This window comes from Hyperolius riggenbachi, chromosome 3 (genome assembly GCF_040937935.1).
Source record: "Hyperolius riggenbachi isolate aHypRig1 chromosome 3, aHypRig1.pri, whole genome shotgun sequence".
Lineage (NCBI taxonomy): Eukaryota > Metazoa > Chordata > Amphibia > Anura > Hyperoliidae > Hyperolius > Hyperolius riggenbachi.
Window position 1 is genome coordinate 427,619,214 of NC_090648.1, and position 12,750 is coordinate 427,631,963.

At 41.9% G+C, this 12,750-nt stretch overlaps 1 protein-coding gene across 1 annotated transcript in view; it reads left to right on the forward strand.

The window, feature by feature from the left end:
- RASSF8 (Ras association domain family member 8) overlaps positions 1-12,750 on the forward strand; it is a 101,895-nt gene that overhangs the window by 56,388 nt on the left and 32,757 nt on the right. Inside the window, exon 2 of the mRNA XM_068277588.1 lies at positions 12,066-12,252. Coding sequence (XP_068133689.1) covers positions 12,150-12,252 — 103 coding nt within the window. The 5' untranslated portion in view covers positions 12,066-12,149. The remainder of the gene's footprint in view (positions 1-12,065; positions 12,253-12,750) is intronic.

Here is a 12,750-nt window from a genome sequence, read left to right on the forward strand (position 1 = left end):
TTGATCAAGTACTTTATAAGGTATTTAAGTGACCTCAGCTGATTGAGGAGCTCCTATGCAAATGAGCTCCATCACAAAGTGCTGCACAAATCTAGGAAATATTATTTTTCTTCGGAGGGCAGCTTTAATAGAGCAGGGGAGGTAAATTAACCACACTCTGAAAATCCTTATAAACTCTTTTTTTTTTTTTTTTTGTCTTTGGTAGCATTAGTTCTATTTTCAGCAGTATTTTACAGCAGGTTAGGAGCAAATCAAAACAGTATCCAAAGATAGAAAAAACTAAGTTTTTGTATATCTTTTCCGTTGAAGACATCCTGCTGGATGTGTTGGAAAAGACAGACGTTTAATACAAAGAGACCTTTCAGATTATTACTGCTGAGTATAGTTGACAGTGGCTATTGTATTTTGTGGGAATTCTCACTGTCTTTAATGTAATCCCTTTGCCTTTCCACTGTGCCACCGATCGCTGGCAGTACTTGCAACCTCTCAGTAGCAGGAAAATAGGTGTTATTGATTTCTATGGTAACAAAATGCGTCTTGTCTGACCTGCTTTTTGGAACACAGCAGCAACTAGTTTCTGCCATCTGTCGTCTTGCTGGCAGAGATCTGGGGGCTTTCTTTACCAGCAGAAAGGGTGGAGGTGATGGACGGACTTAAAGAGAAACTCCGACCAAGAATTTAACTTTATCCCAATCAGTAGCTGATACACCCTTTTACATGACAAATCTATTGCATTTCACAAACAGACCATCAGGGGGCGCTGAATGACTGATATTGTGGTGAAACCCCTCCCACAAGAAGCTCTGGGACCGTGGTACTCTGGGCAAACTGCCACAATGTAACAATGTTCACAGACAGGAAATGGCTGTTTACAGCTGTCTGTAACAGCCAGAACAGCTAGAAACAGCTACATAACCTGCCCACAGTAACAATGTCACCATGTAATACATGTCAGAATGTGAATCTGGGAGAGGAAAGATTTTACAATGAGCAAACACTGACTAAATCATTTATACATAATTATTGTAAAAATAAAGCACTTTTTTTATTACATTATTTTCACTGGAGTTCCTCTTTAAAGGGAACCTGAAGTGAGAGGTGTGAGGAAGCTGCCATATTTATTTCCCTTTACACAATACCAGTTGCCTGGCAATCCTGCTGATCGGGTTGGCTGTAATAAAGTCTGAATCTCACACCTGAAACAAGCATGCAGCTAATCATGTCAGATTTCTGTCAGAAACATCTGATCTGCATGCTTGAGGTAGAGGATCAGCAGGATGGTCAGGTAATTTGCATTGCCTAAAGTGGATCCGAGATAAACTTTTACTCATTGCATAATTGTGTTGCTTTCATATAGTTTATAGGGCATTCCTCAAGCCAAATACTACTTTTGCTTTAATACTCAAATTCCCTATAAACTAAACAAGCCTCGCCCCCAGCTTCTGCAGAGAGCCTTGGCACTCTCAGCCCTAGAAGCAAGAGCTTATGGGAGCCCAGTCTGGACAGGAGTAGGAGGAGGTTACTAGCCAGAGATCTCAGAGGCAGAGGGGAGGAGAGAGGAGGGGGGAGTCGAATTTTTACTGGCTGAGGGCTGGAGATGCTATCAGCTTGCCTGTGTGTAATGTGACAAACAGAACATGGCTGCCCTCATTGTATCACAGGAATAAATAATCATAAACTGTTGAAGCTGTTTGCAGCTAGATTTGCTGAGTAAACAATCTAAACTTTAGATAAGATATATAGAAAAGTTCCTTGTTATAGTTAGTTTTTCATCTCGGATCGGCTTTAAGAGGAAATGAACATCTGCCTCCTAATCCCTTTTACTTCAGGTGTGCTTTAAAGAGAACCAGAGATGAAGCACCCTCTTGTATTTTACCTTATAAATCAGTGGAAACATGACAGTAAACACCTAATCTTCTCTTTGTTTCATTGTTCTCTGTTTAATCTGACATCACCTCTGATAAGAATCCCAGACTGAGCACTCAGTCTAGTTTTGCTACGGAATGATTATAGCTGAGTCTGTCTTCTCTGGTGTCTTTTCATGCCCAAGCCTGCCCCCTTGTGGCTCTGCTATAATGACTCAGCTATAATTATTCCCTTCAAAGTCAGACTGAATGCTCAGTCCGGGATTCTTATCACAGCTGATAAGACACTTTTAGCAGTGAGGAGGAAACAGAGAGCATGGTAAGTGTTTTCTCTAATGTTCTTACTGATATATATATATATATGGTAAAATACACAAAGGTGCTTCGTCTGTGGTTCCCTTTAAGCTGCCTCGAACCAATTTAAAATTGTTTCCCTAGAAAAGAAAAGGGAAAGCTGGTCCTAGCTTTCTGCACGGAAAAGCTCACGTGTTCCACCATTTAACGTGTGCCTCCACTTCACCCAACAGCAGAAGTCATCCTTAGCAATGCACCTCTGTCTATTTCACCTTTTTTAACTTGCGATGTAACGTCCTTATTTTTTTCCCTCATCTTACCTCTGACCTTCTACACATGCTTCAGTGAGAGAATCCCCCTTGCATCACTGTCTGCTGTTATTTAGATCTGAGTGATTACTGGAAACCAGCAGAGTCAGCATCCCCCATAGATCAGTGATGTGCAAACTTGGCTCTCCAGCTGTTAAGGAACTACAAGTCCCACAATGCATTTGCCTTTATGAATCATGACTGTGGCTGTCAGACTCCCGCAATGCATTGTGGGACTTTTAGTTCCTCGCTGGAGAGCCAAGTTTACAGATCACTGCCATAGATGAAATGAATGTGACTGTACGGAAAAGCAAACAAAGCTGAAGGGCTGCACATGCATGCAATACATGTGAGACAGAGAGATTGGGAATTCTGTATCTTTTACACCAAGCTGTATACTGTTGCTATGATATCCAGTAAGATTTTTTTTTTAAACTGGATTTATAAGTGCTTTGTTTAAACACTTGTAGGTTCATATGAATAAATTGATCTTTATTCAAGATGTCATCTTAGTGCCACAGTTGCTGAAGTGTCTTCATAGCCATAATCTGTGCCTCCCAGTGCTCTCCTTGCCTAGGCTGTCCACCTTCTCATTTAACGCCATATACTCCATCGCTCAATTGTTGCAGAGGGTGGGTGAGAGTGCTGAAGCAGTCTGAAGGCAATGACATCATCGCGTGTGTGCACACTCGTTACCCAGGTGACATGTTGGGGACAGAAAGGACCTCTCTATGACACAAGTAAGAGGTTCGCAGGGTAGAGACTTGAGAGCTGTATTTTTAAGCAATAGCAGTAAAAGTGGTGCCTGGTCTGATAGACAGTCAAATGGGAATTTCCAAAACTGCTGTCACTTGTTGACTGCAGGTGTGGAAAATAAGTAACTAGGGCTTTTGCTCTGTTCATTTAGTTAGCCATGCAGAAAGATGATAAGTTCTTGGCAGTTTGTACTACAGAGAGTTTTGTGAGCCTACAGTCAGTTTTTTGAAATTCACATCTGGCTGCAATTCGATATGTAAGGGGATTCTGTCATCACTGTACTGTATAGCTTCTATACAAAATTCCACTCTGAGATTGTAATAACTTAGGATCTGTTGAATCTCTGTGGGTGGGATTATTTGATAAGCGGTTCTCATTTTAAACCTGTTGGCAGCGAAGGCAGCCTGTGCCTATCTGGCGTTGCACAACACTCTGCATAAACAATATTGATTCATGAGCCTGCCGTGGATGCTGTGGGTGTTCGATAATAAAGAGGCAATGATTGGTGTAGGTGCGGGACGCATGTGGGATGATCTCGGCACTCCCAGCTAAATTATTCCTAAGGAATTTTGTTTGGGATGTTTTGCTGGGAAGAACCAGCCAGCGACCTGCTGTTCCTCCTCTTTGCATGTGCGGCGCCTGCACTGCAGGAGGTGTACAAACTTGTGATGGGGCATCTGAAAGTTTTGGCAGAACAAGATATCTTTTATGTTTTCTTCGAACATGAAGTGTGTACTGGCAGCCGTGAGGAATATTGATGAGACCCAGCGCTGGCAGAGCAAAGAACAAGAGTATCTTAAAGAGACACACCCTGGACCATAAAGATCTAATGAATTTTATTTAAAGGCGGATTTCATCATCTCAATACATTAATGACTCTATGGAAACCTTGAGCAATATAAATTGTGCGTTTGATGATAAAGTACTGAATTGAAGGTTGCCTGCAGTGTTTTCTGCATCAGAAAATGTTTTTTTTTGCTTTAGAGATATAACCAGATGTATTGATGTTGTGAAGTGTCGGGAGGAAATCTCCAGAGTAAGGAGAAACTCTACTTTTATTTTTGAAGTCTTGCTATTGATCCTTTGATGTGACAGAGGTCTTCACTGTCCACCAGAGAAGCTAATCTCACTTTTATTCTCAGTTCTGCTGCAGAGTTGCTTTTAATAGGGGAACCTTCAAAGAGATACAGTATCATTGATTGCAATTAATTTTTACCCCTTTGACTGCCACCAGTAAGGTAGCCTCATTATGGCTGAAAATGAGCTAATGTGCAATAGCAGCCCCCTATTTTTTTCTGGTGCCTCTCCTCTGCCTCCTTGTAATTTCTGTAATGCATTGTGCTTTTACTTGTTCCTCTTTTCTTATATCAGTAGAAGTGCAGCTATTTGTACCACCATCTAACCATTCTAAGGCATAAATGAATGTCAAACTCCAGCCCGTGGGCCAAATCTGGCCCTCCAAGCCATTAAATTTGGCCCTCAAGTGGTTTCCCCACTTTACATTGTGTTTAGCCCACTCTAGACCACCAGAGGAGCTATATTGGAGGTTAAGCCCTATGGGGGAATTCACTAAACACTAGGGAACTTTATAGGGGAGGGTGGGGGCCTTTAGTCACCGAGGAACTGTATTGGGGAGGGAGGACCACTAGACGAAAGGGAACTGTATGGGGGCTGAAGGGGGGCCATTAGACACCTGGGAACTTTATACGGGAGGAAGATGGCCAGTAGACATTGATATTGGCCCGCGACTAGTTCCAGTGTACAATTTCGGCCCTCTTTGTATTTGAGTTTGACACCCCTGATCTAAGGCATCCTGGCCTGTATGCAATTAACTTTTTCTCCTGAGTTTTCTCCCAGGTTATATTTTCTCTACTTGTGAATAAAATGCATTTCGAATTACCAGCAAGCAGGAAAATGCTCAACATTATTTTAATAATACTTTTTACCTGCTTTTGGTACTTTTTTAATTCCAAGGTGCTGAAAAGTTATTTCAAAGAGAAGATGAAAAAATGTCTCTGAGGATAAAACTCAGGAGAACACGTGAATTGCATTGTTCCTTATGTAAAGTATGCAGCCACTAAGTGCTTGCCCCCTCCCCATATAACAAGTGCAGCCACCATGCTCTCCCCCCATTTGAGAAGTGCAACCTTCATGTGAGTATCACATTCAACTACTGCAACCTCTGCGTTCCACAAATAACAAGTGCACCCATTATGTCCTTAGTGAATAAAGTACAGCCATCATATCCCCATATAACTAGTGCTGCCATCATATACTCAACATATAACAAGGGCAGCCATTATGGTACTCAAATAAGAGAAATCGTTTTGTCCTCTGTATACTACGTACTGTCATCATGTCCCCGCCTATAGCAAGTGGTGCCATCATGTATCTAGTAAATCGCATATGACAAGTGCAGCCATAGCCATACTGCCCCCTAGAAAATAATCTATCATCTATAGCTTTCCTGTCCCCCTGTTTGCAGTGATTGTGTCCCTGTACATTACAAGTGCAGCTGTCCTGTGCCCCATGACTGATGCAGCAATCGTAACAAGTGCAGCATGTGAACACACTCTAACCAGAAGTTTAGCACCTGCTCACACATGGCCATTTTCACCATGCCAAGCATTGTAAGCTATCGAGGGATAGACATTTCAGAATGCCTTGCATAGATTCATCAATACGCCTGTGGACCTTCCTACTGCTCTGCATTGCTTTAGTACACTCCCCAATGCAGTGCTTTTTTAATGCCTGATGTATAAACAGGCCAGTATCCTATATAAAGGACATCAGCAGCTCAGCAGGCTGGCTGGCCTGTCCTATGCCTAGGTAGTACTGACACACTCCTTTTCTGATTGGAAATTGCATATACCATTTGTCAGTTTCTTTATTCGCTCATATTTCTTTATTCGCTCTTTATTCCTCATCCACCAGGTTTTAATTTGCACAGGCTCCTCTCCCGACACTGCCAGACTCTCCCCGCCCCCCTTCTGCAGGACTCCTCACTGCATTAAATGGGCAATTTTAATGTAATAACCACTTTCTCACGTTGTGACATCCCACAAAAGCAGGGTAAAAAAGCAATATTAAAAAAAAAATCAGGTTCCCATGACAACCAAGTGAAAGTTAAATGGACAAAAATGGGGAAAAAACTCAGGAATAGTTTATTTGAGATGCTTTGTAGCTGCACTCTCGGATCAGAGATGAAAACAGTTGATTTGCGTATACGCATTTGAGTTAATTTAGGGTAGGTTAACACTGGTATGCTTAGAAATCGCACACGTAGTTTTGCGACATAAAAGTATATGTTCATATGCAAAAATACTTTTATGATTTTACATGGCAGCACAATGCAACAAATACATGCGCGTGGTACCCAAAAACATGCAGCTAGCTGTCTGAATTTTTGCCATGCATACCACCAGAAAGAAAAGAAATCTCACTTAATGGGAACCACCCATTAATTAACATTCTGGCTAAGTGTGAACCCTTAGGGAAGTGGGAGAATGCCAGTGATGTAGCTCAGCCAAGCTGAAGTTTTTCAGAAGTGTTATTAAGTGACAAAGGTGTGTGCTGCTGCACCTGCCTGGGTCATATCAAAGCATAGCGGGGGTTACTGAAAGGTTGTTGCTGTAGCAGTGCCGCTGCAGCCACAGTGAGACATTTCTTAGTAATAAGTGCAGGCTATTCTGTATGTATAAAGACCTTGCTGTGGGTGATGCACGCGACAGCTACAGCACAAACTGTAATTTTCCGACCTTTCTGCAACCCCTACTAGTTTGTGATATGACCCAAATGGGGATCTGTTTTTAAAAAGACTCCTCCACCACCTTAAAGTGAACCTGTGTCCAACTGTTTATGAAGGGTACCTGCCCCCTATATATTCCAATCGCCAAGGGGCTCCCCCTGCCACCCGTCACGAGATTGGATCTTCCTAAACCTGTCACCAATATCACGTGACTAGACAAGGCAATAGTTAGCCAGTGGGCGTACCCTAGTAATGTAAGAAGGGACGGGCGCAATTGGTGTTTATCACATTCACTAAAACAACTTAATGGATGCTATATTGGTAACAAAGGGGCCATCAGGATGTACCACAGGGGGAACCTTTTATCCAGGATTAGACCAATCAGTAGCCGATACCCCTTTTCCCACAAGAAATCTTTACAATTTCTTGAATAGATCATCAGGGATGTCTGTGTGGCCGATATTGATGTAAAACTCCTCCCACAGTGTGATGTCATGGTGTGATTTTGTGTCTGTGAACCTTGTTGCATTGTGGGAAATGATTGCCAAGCAAGCAGTGTGTGTGTGTGTTGTGTGTTTTGTGTGTGTGTTTTGTGTGTGTGTTTTGTGTGTGTGTGTGTGTGTGTGTGTGTGTGTGTGTCAATCATTTCTTGAACTATCTTCTATTTATTAACTTCTCATTTTGCAATGTCCCCACTATCTTTCAGAGAAGTGTATCTTTAATTGGGTCTTGGTGCTATTCTAGAGGTAGACTTCTCTGGTCCAGTCCCACTGAATCGACTTCAGTGCATGTTGCTTTAACTAGAAACCCTTCCCACATAGCAGAAATGGTCAATTTATCACTCATACTTCATAAGTATACTTTGGAATCTCTAATTAAAACAGTCGGTTCACACTTTAACTGCTGAAAGCTGCTGGCATACTATTTATAAAGATGAGGCATAATCGCTATTGCTGCATTACATCTGTACACAAGAATCGCCACCTGTGATTATGCAGACTGCATAAAGACGAATAATAAGTTTTGAATCTAATAAAAGTTACCAAGGATGAAAAAAAAAATGTGAGCAGTGTAATGTTATTCCTTTTTGATAGTCATTCCACTTTTTGGAGTACTCCTATAAGCCATTGGGGAGGCATTTATCAGGAGAAGAATATCCCTGCCCGTCGTGGCAACCATACCTGCCTTTTATAAATAAGCTGATCTCTCTGCAATGCACTGCAATAAGCAGATACAGGGAGGGCAGTACAGCAGCAATCTGTCATCACTTTACAAATGGGTACCCAAGGATGATGTGATGTAACACAGACTCTGTTGACCCACGTAAAGTATAATTTACATGACAGGTCCACTTACATAGTTCTGGCTGCTAAAAATTAAAAATTGGCTTATAGTTTCAGGACAAAGATTTAAAAATTGAAAAGGATGTCCTCAGATGGAGCAAGTCTTTAAAGCAACAGTCATCCACCCACCCTCGGCGTCAACCTACCCACAGCCCTTGGGGCGATGTACGAGTTATTCTACAGATAACCGATGAATATTTAACAAGAGCGCTTTGTATGGCTCCGTTTCTCGGAAGGGATAAACACACTTTAGAAATGAGTTTATGTCACATTTCCCCCCCCCCCTCCCCCCCCTCTATTTTACACACTACACCCCCTGCGTCTCCCTGGAACGCTCTGTGTACACTGTGGCCTAGAATCCTCCTTGTGGCCACAATCGAAGGACTATTTGTTTAGTATGTGGAACCTCAAGATTGAATTGCAGAATGTCAGCATGAAGTGGTGGGGGGAGGAGAGCATGGAAACAGTCTCTTGGCAGGTACAGCACACATTAATGCACAGATGGTTCCAATTCATGTTGGACTTGTTAATTTCGCTTACATTTTCAAAATACAGCTCTTTGGGCCAGGCTGAGTGAGAGAGAGAGAGAGCGCCGTGCTCCATTGTCTCATGGCTCAGCTATGCTGGGATACATTAGAAGATTGTTAGCAGAGTGGGAGGGACTTGCCAAACTGCAGTGGCGCTGATGTAACCTTGACTGGGGGACCTTCTGGTGACCCCAATAAGTAAAAAAAAAAAAACTGCAGCGGAAGCACCTGAAGGAATCCCACCCAAACTTCAGTAGAAGGTGCATACACAGTGCAAATGGAGGACCTTAGTAGGGTATGTAGTCGGAGTCCCTGACATCCAAGGCAACAGTGCATTTAAAGAGTCACAAGTATGAGCACTAGGTAGGAAAATACATAATCATCTGTGAAAACTGCACGTCAGAGGATGCTGAAGGCAACGTGATAGGGAAGAGAATGGTCTTGCTGAGCTTTTACCTGTTAGGCCTGGGAGCCACTAGCATCGCTTTTCTAAACCTTTTCTAAGCGCTTTTCATGCTAATGTAATGTGTTTTTAACCACTTGCTGTCCCTATGACTTGAAAATAAGTCTCTGTATTCTCCTTCCTACAAAATCTTAGATAACACTGTTTATTTATCTCTGACCTGATAACATCACTACAGAGTTGTAAAATGACAGCAAACCACTATCCTCCTTCCAGGGAATTCAATGGCAGAGTTAATTACGGTAGTAAACGTAAAATACACATTCCAGGAGCAAACAGTAGCAGATTGTATACATTACTTAATTGTTACATCTAATACATTATCAAAATCAATGAATTGTTTAAATAAACAGGCGAGATAGACAAATGTGTGGATTTCATGTACAATAGAACTGTTTACATTAAAGCTATACTGTATGAAAGTGGATAAATTGTGTATTTTTTCACTTTTTTCCTTATTTTCCTTTTAAAATGCATAGAGAATAAGGTAATTACTAATAACAAATATCAGCCACAAAAAGCCTTATTTGTCCCGAAAAAAAACAATATATAGATCATTTAGTTGTGATAATTATTGATAAAGTTATTGCCAAAGTAATCACAGCTGAGCTGAACTGTGAAAATTACCAGGGTAGTGAAGTGGTTAAAATATCCACTATAGCATTGCATTAGCAAGAGCTTTACAAATCACAAGCGCTTAGAAAAGTGCTGCTAGTGGGTCCCAAGCCTTGGTCAGCAAAGTTGCCATCACTTCAAAAGTGTTTGAAAGTTGCGCACAAGTTCAGCATTCCATATCTTGAGAACTGCTTATCGTATTGATGATCAGTTTTCACTGTAGTATCTAGTTATTACTATGATATGTCCTAAACCTAGGCCATAACAACTGAGCAGGTTTGCTTCAGTAGCAGAAGCTTACATCTGAAAATCTGCCCATAGAAAAGGACTAGTTCCCTGAAAGTTTAAATTAAGAAATATTTTTTCTGTGTGACAGTAAAAGGTCTACATTATACAAGATCGTATTTTTCCTATCCAATTTCCTACCTAGATATTAACCTTGAAACTTCTCTTATTTCTGCTTATCACCCTTTTCATCGTCCACCTGTTTTTCTTCACCCTCTCGATTTCCCTTCTATAATTTTCTTCTCCAATTTTCCTTCTATAATTATTATTATTATTTCCATCCTTTTCCAATTCCACCATCTACTTATCCACCTAATTTTTCTTCTTCTACTTCTCTCAATAATTCTTCTTTTCAGTCTTCTCTTCCTCCTCCCTTTTCTTCTTCCTGCTCCTCTTCCTTCCTTTTTTTTTCTTTACGTTTATATCCTCCTTTTCCACCTCCTTCTGTTTTTTTCAACTGCTTTTTTTTTCATTTTACTTCACCACCTCCTTTTCTTTCATCTTTTCCACTTCCTTTTCATCCTTTCCTCTTATTCCTCTTCCTGCTCTTCTTAGTTCATCTACCGCACTCGTTCTTCCACCTTTTCCCCCTTTGCTTCTTTCTTACACCGTTCTTACTACGTCTCCACTTATTTGACTTGCATCTTCTCTTGTTCATCCCGTGCTACTTTTTCTTGTTTAGGATGAATTGTTTTCTTTTTTCCTTCCTGCATGCCCATGGGAATATTACCCTTTATGTAATCTTAAGGTGGGGGTTTCAGTTAAAAAGTAAAGCAGTGATATATTCAGCAGGAACCTGGAGAATGGTCCAAACCTAGATTGTAACCCTCTCCTGACGAAACTAAAGATGAAAAAAAGATTTACTAGACTTCCCCTTTTTAGTTTTTACTGGCCATATTCTAGTGGGGTGTTTTTTGTGGCTTGCGGAGATTGGCCTTAAAATAAGACCGTAATCCGTTTTCAGGAGCGCTGCAGCGGCCATCTTTTATGAAGACTTTGGCAGTCGCAGCTCTCAGAACCCTCCGCAGGCCTGGCACCTTTCCAAATTAATTTTCCCCTTTCATATGTCAGGCGGGCGTTTCGGAGAATTTCATTTTTCTCAATCACCCACAGAATGTTCTCCTTGAACAACTGTGCGCTCGCTCGGCGGGGAGGACCCGGGAGTGGGATGGTGCACTGGCCATGGTTCAAGATCTGTATCCCTTTCTCACCTCCTTGTAAAATACTCTGCCGGGCTGAGATCACTGTTAACCCTTTGGACCATTTAGTCCACAGCAGGCAAATACAGAGATGACATGCAGAATATATAAAATGTCTTTTGTAATGACTTATCAGTCCAGCCTGAGCTGATTCTCTTCTCATGGACTTGCATCAAGTCTGCCTGCCCATCAGCTGTGAGTAGGGATGGTCAGTGACATGCTAATGAATCAAATTTGATGCAAAAACTAAAAAATGACAAAGTCTGAATGGAAATGTATTTGGCTTGTAAATGGACCAATTGAATTCCAACATGTTGGTATATTTTGAAGGTATGTAAAATTGCATGCATAATTGTGCATCAACTCAGAATTATTTGCATCACATTGATTAATCCTAGCTGTGAGAGTTTCGCTCCACAGTGTAATGAGTAGGGATAACTTTTGAAATGATCTTTTACTGTCAAATTAAACCACTCGCAGACTCCTCTCGCTGACCCCTGTTGATTTGTATTGGTAAAAGAATTCTAATAATCTCATCAACATAAACTCGCCAACACTGCAGGACACCCTGAGGTCAGCTCGAAATTATTTTCTATAGAGAAATGTTTACAGTGGGCATATTGCTGCCAGTATGGCTGATCCATACTATTTTATCTTTGCAGAAGTGAGACTCCTCCTAGTGCCGAACATGACGTGACATTGGAGGGAACAGATGCTGACGCCGCGTTGCCCCTGTAAGCCTCAGCATGGAGCTGAAAGTATGGGTGGATGGGGTCCAGCGCATCGTCTGCGGAGTGACAGAGGCCACTACTTGCCAGGAAGTTGTCATTGCCTTGGCACAAGCTATTGGTAAGTCTCTATTATGAACGCATAATTGCTATGTGACATTTACGAGGTGGGAGGGGAGTCAATGTATGTAATCCATAAATGCTTCAGGAGAAATATTTTAAAATTTGGGGATTTGGAACCCTTTGCATCCTTCCCACATTCCCTCCCAAAACTAATACTGCAGGCTGAGAGGAGGTGGCATGACATCACAGAGATGTTATTAAGTAGAAACAGGAAGGACACAGCATGCAAGCACAGGGGCACTGATAGGTGCAGGCTGGGAGGAGGAGACATGGGAGCACAGGGGCAATGATAGGTGCAGGCTGGGAGGAGGAGACATGGCAGCACAGGGACACTGATAGGTGAAGGCTGGGAGAAGGAGACATGGCAGCACAGGGACACTGATAGGTGCAGGCTGGGAGGAGGAGACATGGCAGCACAGGGACACTGATAGGTGCAGGCTGGGAGGAGGAGACATGGCAACACAGGGACAGTGATAGGTGCAGGCTGGGAGGAGGA